Genomic DNA, 18,095 nt, shown 5'->3' with positions numbered 1-18,095 from the left:
TCTGGTACATGTTAGTTCTGGACTGTTTTGTGGACGAGTTAGAGTACAATTCCTCTCCTAGAAAAAAACCTAAAAGGCTTTGTTACACAGAGCGTTTGGAAAGTTATTTTGTTTGCTTTTGAACATAGCACTTCGGGAATTATGAAGGCAGACATTCAATACTACAGACTGGCCCAGATAGAGATGGCCTAATTAAATTTGTCTCTGTGCTACTTTCAGCATTTCATTGTTTACACAGAAAAGAACTGAGGAGGGGAGAATGTCTAATTTTAAAGGTTTCTTTGAAAGAATCATGACACCCCTAAAAGCAAAACCATCTTAGCCCCAGTTTTTTTGGTTTTTCTCTCTCTCTCTCTCACTCTCTCTTTCTCTTTCTTTTTTCCTCTCTCTCTTTCTCTCTCTCTCTCTCCTCTCTCTTTCTCTTTCTCTCTCCTTTCTTTCTCTTTTCTTTTTTTCTCTCTTTCTCCCTCCTCTCTTTCTCTCCTCTCTCTCCCTCTCCCTCTCCTTCTCTCTCTCTCTCTCTCTGTTTGTGCATGTGTGTGTGTGCCTTTGAGTTTGTTTGTGTGTGTGTGTGTGCACGTGCACGCGAGCATGTGCGCATGTGTGCCTTTGTGTATTGATGCCTCCTGCCAACTGTCTGGATTAATCCATGCAGCTTTCTTGTCAAGATTTTGGAAGTGATTTGCATTGCCTTCTTCCTGGGGCTGAAAGAGATTGACTGGCTCAAGGTCCCCTGCCAGCTTTAGAGTTAACGTGAGAAATAGTTTCCCACTTCTAGTCTGGGTCCTTAACTGCTACACCAGGTTGTCCAATTCTGCAGAATTCAATAGGCTTTGGGCTTGCACTGCTTAAACACCAAATTCCTCCCACAGCAAATTAATTAAGTTTTGGAGACTAAAAAAAGAATTTCAAAGTCAGTTTGCAAAGAGGCAGGAAAAGCACAGGAAACCATTACTGGATATTTTACCCAGGAAGCAAGCTTGAAATAAAATGAAAGCAAAAATTTGTAAGACCCAGATAATTTTAAAGGTCAAAAGAACACTTTCCTTTGATTCTAGAAACTAATGGAAAAGTCTCTGAAGTTATCTCTGGAGGAGAGGTTTTTGGTTTTTTTGATATGCGTTGTAGCATTTTATTAATTTATATGACCACTAGCAAAGTGTATCAGATCCTTGGAATATGATGGCCTTTTTTACCATTCGTTGACAGGTCTCCTGTCTTTTTGCAGTAGCTCATGGCTGCAATAATTCCCAGTGCCTCTTCTTCAGAGGTTAAAAATCCACAGAAAAGATGAGCAACGGTTAGAAAAAAAGAAAGCGTGATTCTTTTGAAGGAACATTTTTATATGTTCTTTTCATAAAGGTAAAGGTAAAGGTAAAGGTTCCCCTGCACATGCGTGCTAGTCATTTCCGACTCTAGGGGCCGGTCCTCATCTCCGTTTCAAAGCCGAAGAGCCAGCGCTTGTCCGAGGACCTCTCCGTGGTCATGTGGCCGGCATGACTAGACGCCAAAGGCGCACGGAACGCTGTTACCTTCCCACCGGAGTGGTCCCTATTTTTCTACTTGCATTTTGACATGCTTTCGAACTGCTAGGTTGGCAGAAGCTGGGACGAGTAACAGGCGCTCACTCTGTTACGTGGCACTCGGGATTCGACCCGCCAAACTGCTGACCTTCTGATCGACAAGCTCAGCATCCTAACCCACTGAGCCACCGCGTCCCTTCTTTTTCATAAATAGCCATACTTAATTGCCTTCTTAGCACTGGACAATTCTACCTCAATACATGCCATCGAAAGAAAATGCTTTGGACATGTGACTTCAATTTCACTTTATCAGAATTTTTTCCCCCCAAACTATCTAAATGAAAATATGGGGAAAGTCCCATCGCTTGGGGAGGCCAGTCTGTTATTTTGGTGAAGAGAGAGGACTTAGAGCAACTAAGATGATGATCAAAGGCCTGGAGACCAAAACATAGGAAGAACAGTTGGGTTTGGCTAGTCTAAAAGAAAAGAAGAAGCCTAATCAATAAACCAAGAAATCAAGAAATCAAGAAATTAAAAGTCGCTTGCTCCTGGAGAGGAAAGCCATGGCAAATCTAGACAGCAGACTAAAAACCAGAGACATCACCCTGCCAACAAAAGTGCGTATAGTCAAGGCCATGGTCTTCCCAGTTGCAATGTATGGCAGTGAAAGTTGGACCATAAGAAAGGCTGAGCGCCAAAGCATTGAGGCCTTTGAACTCTGGTGCTGGAGAAGACTCCTCCGAGTCCCTTGGACTGCAAGGCGATCAAACCGGTCAGTCCTAGAGGAGATCAACCCTGATTGCTCTTTAGAAGGCCAGATCCTGAAGTGGATACTCAAATACTTTGGCCCCCTAATGAGAAGGAAGGACTCACTGGAGAAGAGCCTAATGCTGGGAAAGGTTGAGGGCAAGAGAAGAAGGGGACGACAGAGAATGAGGTGGCTGGATGGAGTCGCCGAAGCAGCTTAAATGGACTCCAGAAGATGGTAGAGGACAGGAAGGCCTGGAGGAACGTTGTCCATGGGTTCGCGATGGGTTGGACATGACTTCGCAGCTAACAACAACAAATCAATAAACCACCCAGAACACTTGACAGGGCAAGCCACTTTCCCACAACCTAAACAGAGAGTAAACCCCACCGCCTTCTAGCACAGATGATGTTACTTAGCTGGGTAAGGAAATGTCTGCAAGAAAACAACCAAGCTCAAAGAGCACGAAGGAATCCACAGTGAAAAGGGTGCAAATCCTCTGCTACGTTTTCTTATCCGAAACCAACCTTGGCGTTTCTCCTACTGGTAGTCCTTAACTTGTAACTATTCATTTAGGGACCGAACGTTACAACTCACAATTCTTGCAGCATCCCCGCGATGACAGGATCAAAATTCAGGCCCTTGACAATCTGAAGGTATTTATGATGGTTGCAAGTGCAATTTGTCATTTTTAACCTTCCCAACTGACTCTTAACAAGCAAAGTCAAAGGGAGAAGCTCCGTTTGCTCGAGAACCCCACAATTCCCTTAACAGTGGATGCGATTCGCTTCACTCTCATCAAAAAGGGTTGTCAAATCATGCATAATTCATTTAACAACCGCCAAAATTAGCAGTGGAAATTCTGGGTGCTAATTGCGGTTGTAAGTTCAGAACTACCTGTATTAAAGTTTGTGAGCAAACTTCAGTTGAACAGGTCCCCCCCCCTTTTTTTTAGCCAATTGCCCTGATCTGATATGAACATTATACTTCTGCACAGTTTGGAGAAAAATAGTTGCCTTGCTAGCATTAGCAGTGACATGAGCTATGCTCCTGGTTTGCAAGCAAGCAGCCAAGTTTTTTAGATAAGAATCTTAAGAATGCTAGCTGGAATCATATTCAACTAATACTCCCAAACCATAATTGCATTTTTAAAGCTTTTCCTGGTGGTACATGGCAATCCGACAAGGCTGGATAGCAATCTTTGATAGCCTAAGGGGGTTAGATTGAATGGAGCTGCCAGCTACTAACTTGAAAATTGCAGCCAAAGAACCCCATCAGAGCAAGCTCCCATTTTTGCAGAAGAAGGCGGCGGTGGTGCTCCCCAATCCTTGCAAGACACTGCAACAATTATACAACACTGGTCCCAAGGCCGCTTTAGGGAGAGAAGCTATCAATTCAAGCCAATATAGGAGCTGTGGAAAAATGAAAATCTATGAAAGATCTAGAGCAGGGGTCCCCCAATCACTGGTCTGTGGACCAGTACCGGGTCGTAGCAGGCCAGCAACTGGTCCGCACAAACAAGCAAAGCCTAATAATAATAATAATAATAATAATAATAATAATAATAATAATAATAATAATAATAATAATAATAACAACAACAACAACAACAACAACAACAACAACAACAACAAACAACAACATCAACAGTAACACCAGCTGCCTGCAATTAGTGCAGGTTCGAGTCCCACCAGGCTCAAGGTTGACTCAGCCTTCCATCCTTCCGAGGTAGGTAAAATGAGGACCCAGATTGTTGGGGGCAATAAGCTGACTTTGTAATAATGCCGCTTGGGGTGTGTGTGAAAGCCCTAATAAGCAGGCATATAAATAGAATGAAGGCTACTGCTAAGCTTGTAAGCCGCCCTGAGTCTTCGGAGAAGGGCAGGTTATAAATGGAATTAAAATAAAAAAATAAAACAACAACAACAATAACAACCTGGTTGATACCTAGGATGCTGGCAGCAACCTGTGTCAACCATTAGTGCCAGTCAATTTGAGTGTTCAGTTGACTGAGTTTCATGTTTTATGAATAAAAGCTTTATAATAACAACAACAACAACAACTTTATTGTCACTTTGATATGTACACCAATCGGCATACATGAAAACTAAATTTCATTGCATACAGCTCTCACAGGGCCACCACCTCCGATATACACTCCTCGTTCATGGCCAGCTCAAGTTACAGATCTTCCATTTTAGTCTCTAGGGAGCGTTCTTTATATGTTTTAGCCTCCAGTCCCCTGATCATCTTTGTTGCCCTTCTCTGTACTCTTTCTAGAGTCTCAGCATCTTTTTTTACATTGTGGTGACCAAAACTGGATGCAGGATTCCAAGTGTGGCCTTCACGTGATCTTGATTCTGTCCCTCTGTTAAATGCAGCCTAGCACTGTGTCGGCTGTTTTGGCAGCTGCAGCACACGGCTGACTGTTTACTCCTTGCTGGTTTTTTATTGTGCTGTTCTCATGAGAACTGTACCTGAATCTCATTTAACATATGAACATATGCCATTCCAGGGTTCCTTAAAGTCCAGAAGAAGTCTATTGTTTCTACCAAGGCTAAACTGAAGGGGTTAACTCTCGTCACAGTAGGAACGTAGTAGGGATCCAGATGAAGATATATATATATATATATATATATATATATATATATATATATATATATATATATATATATATATATATATATATATATATATATATATATATATATATATATATATATATATATATATATATATATATATATATATATATATATATATATATATATATATATATATATATATATATATATATATATATATATATATATATATATATATATAGGTTCAAAGTAGATGCAGGTTGCTTGAAAGAATTAGATTGTTTAAAATGGCGGGGAAAAGACAGGTCAAAAGTGTTGTCTTCAGTTGTAATCACAAAGTGTTGATGCTGAACACTCACATCTTCTAATGACAGGATCCCTGAATATCTGCTTAAGATGGTTTATGATGCCTGTTAACTGACTGAAAATTCAATCATTGACAAGAACCATAATCATATTGTTGGAGACCACAGTTCTGCTTCCTTTGGACAAAATGATGAAAGTAGCATTGTGTCATCCCAATGAAAGCTCTACTGATTTCATGTGATGTCAGAATGCATACACAAAAGGGAGAAAGCTTACATCATAGTGTGTAAGGGAAGGAGTGGCAGAAACCTGGGGACAGAGTCAAAAGGGGAATCAGCCTAGAATCTCTACATTCCCACAAGTTCAATCCCTCATCTAGTGCTAAACATTAGTTGAGTAGATTCTTGTCCGTAGACGTGAGCAATCAATCAATTAAATTTGAACTTCACGTGTGATCTTTCCCACCTGAATACAATCCTGCAATTGTTCTCAATACATTCTATTGGGTACATACATCTGCTCTTAAAGCTCAAGATTCAGTCTCATATCTGATCAGCTTGGTTTCATATATAATCAGCTGGACTGACTTATTTTAGCATGTCCATCAAGGCCTGTGCTAGAAGAAAACATGTTTTATCAGTGGGATTTAAGTTAGTTCCGACTAACTTTCTTATTGATTTCAGAACTCTAAGCCGAGCACAAATCCGAATTCCAAGGGAAAACAGCTAAATACCCTGGAAAAAGAAAAACCTGCCTTTTCTCCATAAAACTCCATAAAACTCAGATTTTCCCACCGACCTACTCCACTGTATCTGGGTTGCAAAAATCTGTATGGCAGTAAAACGCTAGCGTTCTATATTTCTTTCCTAAGGCTAGTGGCCAGTCAGATTTATGTAGCTTAGATGTGGCAGTCCTACAGTAATTCTCGGGTGGGGGGGGGAAGAGAACTATTTCATCTGTTTAACTCTTTATTATAAATACATTACTAGAATCTGTTAAAAGAATTTCGGTGTTCAGCAGCAGATTCTTTTAAAATGAAGCCATGGCTAAGACAGGAAGAAGTGTAGGCCTATGTTTTAAGTTGCTAACAGGAGTGATAGTGAAAACAAACACCTTCGTGCATCCTTACTCTTACTCATGATAGCACACAGAGGGGGGGAATGGTACATTTGCATAGCCGGCCCATTCTAAGATTGAGAGTATGTTTCTCAAGGGTGATACCTCTTCAGTTTATGGAATGTTTCTCATTTAACATGGAATTGTTGAATGTCAACAGTCCATGATATGGAAAGAGCCAAATAAGAATCTCTCACCAGTTCATAAGATCATCTTCAACTTAAATGATGTGTTAAAAACAGAGAAGAGATGAGGGATCCTTATAACTCTCTGAGCTTGGTTGTGTTCCTGCAGACGTTTCATTACCCAACTAGGTAACATCATCAGTGCTAGAAAGGAGGAGGAGGAGGACTGTGGGGTCCTTGGTGATCTCTGAGCTTGGTGGTTTCTTGTACATGTTTCATTACCCAACTAGGTAACATCATCAGTGCTAGAAGGGAGTAGGGCTTGTGGAGAGGAGGAGGAGAGGAGGACCATGGGTCCTTGGTGATCTCTGAGCTTGGTGGTTTTCCTGCAGACATTTCATTACCCAACTAGGTAACATCATCAGTGCTAAAAAGGAGTGTGGTTTGCTCTCATTTTACAGTGTGGGTCACCAAATGTAAAATGAGAGCAAATCCCACTCCCTTCTAGCACTGATGAGGTTACCTAGTTGGGTAATGAAACGTCTGCGAGAAAACCACCAAGCTCAGAGAGCACCAAGGAGCCTTCATTTCAACCCTGAGCTACAAATATGCTCCTTTACTGGTTCAGCGAATAGAGATTAAATAACTACCAGTTTGCTCAAGCAAGATTCAGAAGACCTGATGAAATTCCTAATGATACGGCCATCTCCACAAAATGGATCCAACTTTAAGTGTGTTGTAGGAGCGCGGACATTCATACTGACCTGGGTAGGAAATATTAGCTCTCACATAAAACTGTATTTCTAAGACTCTGGATGTTTCAATATGAGAGAATATTTGTAGCTCAGGGTTGAACTGTGGAGATGCTTGGTGTTCTCCAAGCTTGGTGATTTCCTTGCAGATGTTTCATTACCCAACTAGGTAACATCATCAATGCTGAAAGGAAGTGGGGTTTGTGGGGAGGAAGAGGAGGAGGAGGAGGAGGAGGAGGAGGAGGAGAACTGTAGGGTCCTTGGTGCTCTCTGAGCTTGGTGATTTTCTTGCAGATGTTTCATTACCCAACTAGGTAACATCATCAGTGCTGGAAGGAAGTGGGGTTTGCGGTGAGGAGGAGGAGGAGAAGGACTTTAGTATCCTTAGTGCTCTCTGAGCTTGGTGGTTTTCTTGCAGATGTTTCAGTTTATTTGGCAAGAAGTCCAATTTAACTCAAGCTTACTTCTGAGTTGACTTGCATGTAGCGCCCCCCCCCCCCATCCGAGAAATCCAGACGTGTTCTTTGTTTAAAGCCAGTATCTCCTGGGAGGTTCGTAAATTCCTTTAAAACCCTATCACAAGAATTTCCATTCTACATCAGCCCAATCGTGCCTTAAGACTTTCTACCAATATTTTTCACTCAGTGCTACTGGAACGATAATTAGGATTTTATTTTATTTTTATTTTCTTTTTGAGCAGGAGTGTATTGGTTATGACATGCTACCCCTAGAGAGGTTACTCACAATGGGATTGTAGATGACACAAAACATCTGCTTGGGCATTTTAAGTTGTTAATGTTTTTAATGTGATTTTGCTTGACTACTTTATTTGCATGGTGTTAAAAAACAGAGTGAGGTGGTAAGGAAAGCTTTTGTATCCATTAGGAAGATTAACAGTATGTGTGACATGGTCAAAGAGATGTTTGAAACTTCAGTATCTATCATTTTGTGATCCAAAGAATTTCACAATGGGCAATCAATCTTCAGTTTGACGATGAGTTTAAATTTCCCTGCTTTGTTGTTAAACTGAGGATTTGGTAAATCCTTGAGTTGTGTGAAACCTTCGTTTCCCATTCAACCAAGGAGCTAATTTTTCTCTTGGTTTTATAACTGCAAAACTATTGCTCCTCTGACAACAAAATAATTGGAGTGCAATTTTCTTAAATAGTATAACCGTAAGAACTTAATAAACGACACGGGCTCATATTGTTATTGATGGGTCTTAAAATGAAAACATTGTAAAAAAATAACCCAGAGCCTGTACACAGGATATATATCACTTAAATAACGAAATATTAAACATAACAGTCATATGGTCAAGCCACCAGGTTTTAATAAATTTGGATGGGGAAGAACAGGCTCCAGCTCAACCTGGCCAAGACTGAGTGGCTTTACGTACCGGCATCTCAACTTGTCCAAGAGATTCCATCTTTGGTTATGGGAGGAGAGGTGTTACCTCCCGTTGATAGGGCACGCAATTTAGGCGTCCTCCTGGACTCACGACTCAGATTTGAAGACCATATTGGAGTCGTGGCCAGGGGGGCATTTGCCCAGGTTCGCCTGGTGCGCCAGTTGCACCCCTATCTGGACCGAGATGCCCTACGTACGGTCACTCATGCACTCGTTACCTCTCGGATAGATTACTGCAATGCTCTCTACATGGGGCTGCCCTTGAAGACCACCCAGAGGCTCCAGCTGGTGCAGAATGCGGCCGCGCTGGTTGTGATGGGAGCATCCCGATACTCCCATATTACACCCCTCCTGCGTGAGCTGCATTGGTTGCCGCTTGTCTTCCGGGTGAGATTTAAGTTGCTGGTACTTACCTTTAAAGCCCTACACGGCCTAGGCCCGGGATACTTGCAGGACCATCTGCTGCCGGGGAAGACTTCCCATCGCCCAGTGCGCTCCCACAGAGAGGGCCTCCTCAGGGTGCCGTCGGCTAGACAATGTCGGCTGGCGACCCCCAGGGGGAGGGCCTTCTCTGTGGGAGCCCCAGCCCTGTGGAACCAGCTCCCCCTTGAGCTCCGGATGTCCCCGGATCTCCGGTCCTTTCGCCGTGGCCTCAAAACTTTCCTTTTTCATCAGGCTGACCTGGATTGATGACGGGGTTTTTTAAAAAAATGTTTTAATTTTTAAATTGTTTAGTTAATTTATTTTGGGGCTGTTTAATTAATCTTTTTTAACTTTTGTATTGTTGTTTTTATTGTTGTTAGCCGCCCTGAGTCCTTCGGGAGATAGGGCGGCATATAAGTCCCAAAAATAAATAAATAAAATAATAAAATAATAAATATTGGAAAATTCACATAATCCTAATGAATCAAACTTATTTACAGTGATGTGGATATAGAACTGCAGTAAAATGAAACAAAGCCATTCTCTTTTAATTATTAAACTGATAAATAGATAGACAGTCAGACAGGAAGATAGATAGACCGATGAAAGCTATATGGATGATAGATAAATAGAAATAGCTGATAGAGAAGGGGGATTGATGAATGGATGAATAGATAGATAGATAGATAGATAGATAGATAGATAGATAGATAGATAGATAGATAGATAGATAGATAGATAGATAGATAGATAGATGGATGGATGGATGGATGGATGGATGGATGGATGGATGGATGGATGGATGGATAGATAGATAGATAGATAGATAGATAGATAGATAGATAGATAGATAGATAGATAGATAGATAGATAGATAGATAGATAGATAGATAGATAGATAGATAGATAGATAGATAGATGACACAGACAGACAGACAGACAGACAGACAGACAGACGGGCAGATAGATAGATAGGATAAGATAGAAGATAGACAGATGAAACCCATATGGATGATAAGTAGAAATATATGATAGAGAGGGATGGATGGACGGAGATAGACAGACAGACATAGAAGATAGACAGACAGATGAAACCTATGGATGATAAACAGAAATAGATATAGAAGGAGAGGAATAGACAGAGGGATGGATGGATGGAGAGAGATGAAACCTATATGGATGATAAATAGAAATAGATGGGGGGGGGCAGGCAGGCAGGCAGGCAGACACACACACACACACACACACACACTCCATCCATGGACATTTTCGCCATAGAATAGAATAGTCCTGGGATGTCAAAGGGTGGATTGCACTAAAAAAAGTATTTATTTCACCTGCATTGTTAATATACCCTGTACATCAGGTGTCTATGGGTTAGGGTTAGTCAATTTGAGAAAATTAGTCAATTTGAGGAAGAGATGGTGCTACTGGCATTTTTAAAATCCCTAGAAAGAAGGCAGCGCCCTTGGAAGTATTGAACAGAGTGTGATGGCAGAAAGGATAAACTGATGCTTCACGAGTGTTTGTGTGTGCATTTCATGCCTTTATTTAGTCTTCACTCATGGCAACTGCCCGGACCAGTTTTCTTGGCAAGGTTTTTTTTATATAAGTGGTGTGCCATTGCTTGCTTCCTAGGGCTGAGAGAGAGTGGCCGGCCCAAGGTCATCTTCTAGCTGGCTTCATGCCTAAGGTGGGACTAGAACTCAGGGTCTCAACATTTCTAGCTTGGACACTATACGGCGCCTCAGTCAGGAAGATAGTGTGGGAGATCAATTGATCAATTATTGTATTTAAATATATTATGTGTTCTATGTGTTGTTTTACTTTTCTGATTTTTTTTTCTTTTTCTTTTTCCTTTTGCAGTGGTTTTTCATACATTGCAGCATTGGCATCACGCCCATTTCTTTGGCAGCTTTTAAAGTTGTCTGACATCCAGAGTCGCTTGGCGGATGCCTATCAATAGGATGAAATGAATAAATGCACCCAGATAAAAGGCCCCTTTTTAGAAGAACTAATCTAACCACTAACCCATCCTTCCCTCGTTCGATTGAGCACCTCCTGCAACAGAGCAGCCAAGAGCCCTTTATTTTATTATCTATTACATTTGTAGAGTTACAAACACCCAATGCTCAAAAGGGATCTTAAAAGAGCAGGCTGAAGCACCCAAAGGACCATTCTCTCCTTCCCACTAAGGGCCCGGCAAGGATGCTCGGCCTGACCAATGGGGATGGAGAAGAGAAGGGGTGGATGGCGCAAGACGAACCTTTCCTGGATGACTCTGCCGGTCTAGAACAGGAGGGAGAGAGAGAGAGATGACAGGTGATAGAAAGATAGAGATAGAGTAAGAGAGAGAGATGAGAGATAGATGTAGATAGACAGACAGACAGAGATAGAGACAGATATAGATATATATATAGATGACAGATGATAGAGGTAGGTAGGTAGGTAGATAGATAGATAGGTAGGTATATATATATATATATATATATATATATATATATATATATATATATATATATATATATATATATATATATATATATATATATATATATGTAGGTCTAGAGTCTATATATATATAGACTATATATATGTAGGTCTACGAAAACAAATATATATATATATATATATATATATATATATATATATATATATATATATATATATATATATATATATATAGAGAGAGAGAGAGAGAGAGAGAGAGAGAGAGAGAGAGAGAGAGAGAGAGACGGATAGACAGAGACAGGTAGAGACAGATACAGATATAGATAGACAGATAGAGAGAAACAGACAGACAGACAGACACAGATAGAGACAGAAAGACAGACAGACAGACAGACAGACAGATAGATAGATAGATAGATGATAGTTAGATAGATACAGACTGATAGAGACAGAGATACAGGCAGACATAGAGATACAGATACAGACAGACAGACAGATAGATAGATGATAGACAGATAGATAGATAGATAGATAGATAGATAGATAGATAGATAGATAGATAGATATAGATACAGACTGATAGAGACAGAGATACAAACAGACGGATACAGACAGACATAGAGATAGAAGATAGACAGATAGACAGATAGATATAGATACAGACTGATAGAGACAGAGATACAGACAGACAGACAGACAGACAGACAGATAGATAGACAGATATAGATAGAGACAGACGACAGACAGACATAGATACATTGTTCAATCCCAGAGAGCGAGAGAAAGTGAAAGGGCTGCAGAAAGTGGCCGCTTCCCCTCCTCCCCCTTTGGAGAGGACGGCAGCCCCACCCCCACCGCGGCCTAAGACCCCGGGGCTGGGGTGGGTGTTTGGGAGGGGGAGAAGGGGAGGGGGCGAGCGAGGAAGTCTGGAAGGGGAGAGGGTGGCTTCCTCCCGGCGCGCGCCCAGTGCGGGGAGGGGAGGGGAGGGGAGGGGGGGGAGAAGAAGCCGAGAGCCAGCGCGCCTCCCCGCCGGCGGCTCCTTCTCGCTCTCCTCCGCCCGCTCCGGCGGCCCAGCAGCGGGTCCTTCCCCGCTCCTCCTCCTCCTCCTCTTCCTCCTCCTCCTCCTCCCCGCTGCCCGCCTCCCTCCCCACCCACCGCTGGCTGCTCTCCGCCTTCTCCTCGCCTCCACCGCTGTGGCTCTGCCAGGCGGGCAGGCAGCCTCTCTCTCCTTCGGTCTTCACTACCGGGTCAGCGCGGCGGAGGAGGCGGCGGAGGCGAGCGCCTCTGTCAGGCCGGCCAGCCAGCCAGCCAGCCCGGCTCGCCCCCGCCTCCCTTCCAGCGGTGCACAGCCCACCCTCGGCCCGCCACTTACTGTGCCACTAGTGTCGCTCGCCCGCTCGCTCGCCCGCCCGCCCGCAGGGAGGCAAGAGAGGAGCCCAAGCGTGCTCCGGGCTCGCTCGCTCGCTCGTCAGCCAGCCAGCATCCCAGCGGTGGCGGAGGCTGCGGCGGCGGCTGCCATGGCTCGCTTCGGCCGCCGCTAGAGCGAGCCCGGGGGGGGGGGGGGGGGAAGCAGCCTCCCCTCCCGTCCCCTCTCTCCTCTTCCTTCCTCCCCGTTCCTCCTCTTCTTCCTCACCCCCCCTCCCCGTTCCTCTTCCTCCTCTTCCTCCTCCTCACCCCCCTCCCCGTTCCTTTTCCTCCTCTTCCTCATCCCCCTCCTCGTTCTTCCTCCTCCTCCTCCTCCTCTTCTTCTTCCTCCTCCCCAGCCCCCTCCCCGTTCCTTTGCCTCCTCTTCCTCATCCCCCTCCTCGTTCTTCCTCCTCCTCCTCCTCCTCCTCTTCTTCTTCCTCCTCCCCAGCCCCCCTCCCCGTTCCTTTGCCTCCTCTTCCTCATCCCCCTCCTCGTTCTTCCTCCTCCTCCTTCTCCTCTTCTTCTTCCTCCTCCCCAGCCCCCCTCCCCGTTCCTTTGCCTCCTCTTCCTCATCCCCCTCCTCGTTCTTCCTCCTCCTCCTCTTCTTCTTCCTCCTCCTCCTCTTCTTCTTCCTCCTCCTCCTTCTCAGCCCCCCTCCCCGTTCCTCCTCCTATTCCTCCTCCCCGTTCCTCCTCCTCCTCCACCTCTCCTTTCCATCCGCCGCCGAGCCAGACGCCGGGGAAGAGCAGCAGACCCCCGCCCCGCCGAGCCCTTCCCCGCCTCCTCCTCCTCCTCCTCTGGTTCTCCTCCTCCTCCTCCTCCCCCCCCCCGCAGGTCCCCGCGCAAGGGAAACTCCAAGGACACCCCGAGGCCGGGAGGGAAGCAGCCGGCGCCTGCCTCTCTCTCTCTCTCTTTCTCCTTCCCCCCCCTCTGCCCCCCCCCCACGGCAATGTCCAAGGGCTTGAAGAAGAAAAGCCACTGGACGAGCCGGGTCCATGAGTGCGCAGTGGTGAGAAACGCCGAGGGCCAGCTGGGCTTCGAGCTGAAGGGGGGAGCCGAGAACGGGCAGTTCCCCTACCTGGGGGTGGTCAAGGCCGGCAAGGTGGTCTACGAGAGCGGCGGGAAGTTGGTGCCCGAGGAGCTGCTGCTGGAGGTGAACGAGACCCCCGTGGCCGGGCTGACCATCCGGGATGTCTTGGCCGTCATCAAGCATTGCAAAGACCCCGTCCGGCTGAAGTGTGTCAAGCAAGGTAAGGCCGGGGTTAGGGGCCGAGGCCGGGCCGGGTGGGCAAGGGGGCAGGACAAGGGATGGGGTGAGGGCTGGGGAGGGAGGGGGGGTCGTAGCCTCCGGAGAGCAACTTTGCGATTTTCCCGGAGGGTTGCGGGACGCGACTCGCTCTGCGGCAGAGGAAGTTGAGCGGCCCAGCACGGGAAAGGCCGGGGAGGGGGTGGGGGTGTCTGCGTCTGGTGGGGAGCGGGGGGGGGCAAGCCGGGGAAAGGGAAGCTGCTGCTCTCCTCCTAACCCCCACCCTCATTGCTTCTGCGAGTGCGCGCGTCCTGGCTGGGCCCAAGGCATCTGAGCGTGTGCAGAGCGCTTGCCTTGCCTCCCGGAGCAAGGGGGCGGACTTTCCCCCCCCCCACAGGCTTTGGGGCTCGAGGGAGATTCCGAACAAAAACAAAACCCAACTCCGCTGAACTTTTTAGAGCCTGGTGTGTGGTGTGTGGGCGCCGGGCCGGGAGGCATCGCCCCTCTTTTAAAGGATTCCCGCAAGGAAAAAAAAAAAGAGGGGTGGGTGGGTTGGGGGAGAGAATCTGTAGGATTGCTCTGCGCTGCTTTGAAGTCGGCCGGCTGGACTTGGCGCTGCATCTGGATTGGGCGGGGGTGGGGGGGGGGATTCCGAGGGAAACCTGCTTTTACGCGGGGGAGGGGGGGAGGTGTTCGTGTGTGTGCGCGCGCGCGCGCGCGTGCACCAAGAATGGAACGTGCTTCGATTTAAAAGGGTCCCTTGCAAGCAACGACCTAGGGAGGAATTTGCAACTTGGCAAAGAAGACGCAACCTGGACTAGGGACCTACTCATTAGTAGCAGCTTGCAAGGGCGGCGGTAATTATTCCTAAGGTAGCATTCAGTTAAGGGGAGAGGGGGAGGGGGGAAGCTTGATGGAAAGGGCGAACTGCATCGTCTGCGGGGCAGGCTTTTCCCCAGAGAAGCCGCATTGCACAGTTCTTGAGCCGGTTGCAATTCTGCAGAAGTCCTGGGTTTGTTGGTTTGTTTTTAATCACGACTTGGGTCCCTCTGGTTTGGGACCTCTTCAAACGATGCCTTCCGAACTGGAATGTCAGGAATGGTGCTTGGGTGGTGGGGTTGGACTAGATGACCTACGAGATCCCTTCGGACTTGGTTATTCTGTTAAAAAAAAAAATCCCCACCACCGCTTTAGGGCCAGCAAAGGACTACTACTAACATTTCCCTCCCCGTGTCTCCTCTTCTGCCCTCTCGCCGTAGTCTGGATATTGCAAGCCAGGTTGGGTAGTCACTTTAATTTTTAAACTTTTAGAGAGATTAAGGAAACACGTTTAACTGGGGGAGGGGGGAGGAAAAACGCTGGCAGTCAACGGTTCCTTTGGTTTTCTTCTGTGGCAGTCTCCCTGCGGTGTTACAGCTGCCAAAAACGTGGCGTTTGCAAATTGTAATTAAGCATTTCGCTGGAAGTATGGGGGTAGAAAGAGTTGGTGACTTACCCAAGAATGTGGAAGGTGCTTGCCATCCTCAAGCTGCAGTCAAAGGCCAAACAAGTCTTAATGTCAGCATGACTTTGGGTTTCTAGAGCTACCTAACTTAAGGTGCAGCTTTTCAAAACTTAAAAGTGCTTTGGCGTAAAGCCACATCCCGTTAGCAAATGGCTACGGTTTGTGTTGATTTCAGGAGAGTAGATGGTTAAAGAATCTCTACTTCCCATTAGTGACAGATTTTATTCTCCTGGGCTCCAAGATCACCGCAGACGGGGACTGTAGCCAAGAAATTAAAAGACGCTTGCTCCTGGGGAGGAAAGCCATGGCAAATCTAGACAGCACACTAAAAAGCAGAGACGTCACCCTGCCAACAAAAGTGCGTATAGTCAAGGCTATGGTCTTCCCAGTTGCAATGTATGGCAGTGAAAGCTGGACCATAAGAAAGGCTGAGCGCCAAAGAAATGAAGCCTTTGAACTATGGTGCTGGAGAAGACTCCTGCGAGTCCCTTGGGCTGCAAGGCGATCAAACTGGTCAGTCCTAGAGGAGATCAACCCTCACTGCTCTTCAGAAGGCCAGATCCTGAAGTTGAAACTCACCAAGACTTTGGCCACCTAATGAGAAGGAAGGACTCACCAGAGAAGAGCCTAATGCTGGGAAAGGTTGAGGGCAAGAGAAGAAGGGGACGACAGAGAATGAGGTGGCTGGATGGAGTCCCTGAAGCAGTAGGTGTGAGCTTAAATGGACTCCAGAAGATGGTAGAGGACAGGAAGGCCTGGAGGAACGTTGTCCATGGGGTCGCGTTGGGTCGGACACGACTTTGCAGCTAACAGCAACAACAACTTCCCATTCTGTATCTTAATAGTTCAAAGAAATCCTAGGAAATCAGGCAACAAGGACAGTACAGGCTACAAATCAGTAGCCATGAACTATGTAATCCGAAAGCTGGCCTCAGAGATTAGAGTCCAGAAAGTCAAGAAAAAGAAGAGTTTATTGATTCGGATTGTTTATAACTAAATAAATGCAGACATTGCTAGCATGTAGATGACCAGTGTGGTGAGCTAGTGGCAAAGATGCTCCCACAAGGAAGGTTGAGAGTTCAATCCCAGGCAGTGGCAGATGTTTCTCTTTTAGGACAGGGGTCTCCAACCTTGGTGACTTTAAGACTTGTGGACTTCAACTCCCAGAATTCCTCAGCCAGGTTGGCTGGCTGAGCAATTTTGGGAGTTGAAGTCCACAAGTCTTAAAGTTGCCAAGGCTGGGGACCTCTGTTCTAGGATACAAAAAAAAAATCTTCTGCAGACTCTTGTGTAGCGTCAGGAAGGGCATATGGTTAGTAAATGCTCAGCTACGTCCAGTCACCCCAACTCTACTCCAAATTAAGGGATTACAGAGTCGCAAAAAGGGACTTTATTAATAACTGTCAAGGACGAAACTTTGGCAGCTACGTGCCTCTGTGTTTCAACTTGCCTTTAGATTAAGGGGGACAGGGAGGTATTACTTTCAAGTGGGTTAGATGGAGGAACGAAACTTCTACGATTCGTGAAAGCCTGAAGCCTTTTCAAGGACACCAAAATAGGTGATGGAATTGAAGCAGATGGTTCCCATAACAAAGTGAAGTTCCTTAAGGTGAACTATGTAAGATGTTGGGGCTTTGGCTGGGGAAATTATTGTTTAAGTCTAAGAATTGGTGTTGGAACCTCAGAGCTAGTTTTGCTTCGACATAAATATGCAGTGTAGTTAATAAACAGTAAGATTTTCAGAGACAGAATATACCTGGAGTTTTATTTGGATTCTAGAGCTGGATGTTGACATTAACATATAAAATCTGACAACTGCAGAACGAGGGAGAGCCTCAGTTTAACTAAAGAAATTGTAGTTTAGGACTTCCGGTGGCTCCGCGGCGACGGAGGGAGCCTTCCCGGGCTGCCCGCGGCTCAGCTGTTGTTTTTTTCGCCCGAAACAGCGCCGATCAGCTGTTCGGGCGAATCCGAAGCCCCCTCCTCGGGAGAAGAGGAGGGGGCGAGCTCCCAGGTAGGGGTAGAGTTCTCCAGGGCCGCCTGAGCTTATGGCTTGGGCGGCTGAAGGATTGAACTCCCCCGTAGCCTGGGCTGCTCCCAGCTGGCCGTCGCCTCTGCTCCTGATTCTTGGAGCAGAGCCAGCCGTCTGCGACCACCCCTGCCTGAAGGAATGACTATGATTTAAAGGAGCAGGCAGAGCGATACAAGAGGAAATGGTAAAGAGGATTACTATGTTTTACTCTCCAGCTTGATGGACTTTTTTGGATTACAAATTTGAAGTGAAAGTGCGTCATATTTGGTAAAAGATGGCGGCTAAACCACCCCCTAAAACTCTTCGGAGTGCTGGAACTTCTCCCGTGCAACAATCATTATTGCAGGCGCTGCATCCTCCTGATGTATTGACATCAAAGGACTTACAAGAGGCTCTTGAAAAACATACCCAGGTAATTTTGGAATCAATTAATATTAGATTTGCACAGATGGAGGAGAAATTGGAGA

The 18,095-nt window shown here is 45.8% G+C and overlaps 1 protein-coding gene across 2 annotated transcripts in view; it reads left to right on the top strand.

The window, feature by feature from the left end:
• Positions 1-13,795: 13,795 nt before the first annotated feature.
• The window catches only part of MAGI2 (membrane associated guanylate kinase, WW and PDZ domain containing 2), a gene marked incomplete at its 5' end in the record, with an annotated part of 567,180 nt that continues 562,880 nt past the window's right edge, over positions 13,796-18,095 (top strand). For both annotated transcript variants that reach the window (XM_081331358.1, XM_081331357.1), the window contains one exon: positions 13,796-14,096. In XM_081331358.1, the coding sequence (XP_081187484.1) occupies positions 13,796-14,096 (301 nt within the window). The remainder of the gene's footprint in view (positions 14,097-18,095) is intronic.

Source organism: Vipera berus (assembly GCF_964194415.1).
Source record: "Vipera berus genome assembly, chromosome: 6".
Taxonomy (NCBI): domain Eukaryota; kingdom Metazoa; phylum Chordata; class Lepidosauria; order Squamata; family Viperidae; genus Vipera; species Vipera berus.
This window is presented reverse-complemented; position numbering and strand designations above follow the sequence as displayed.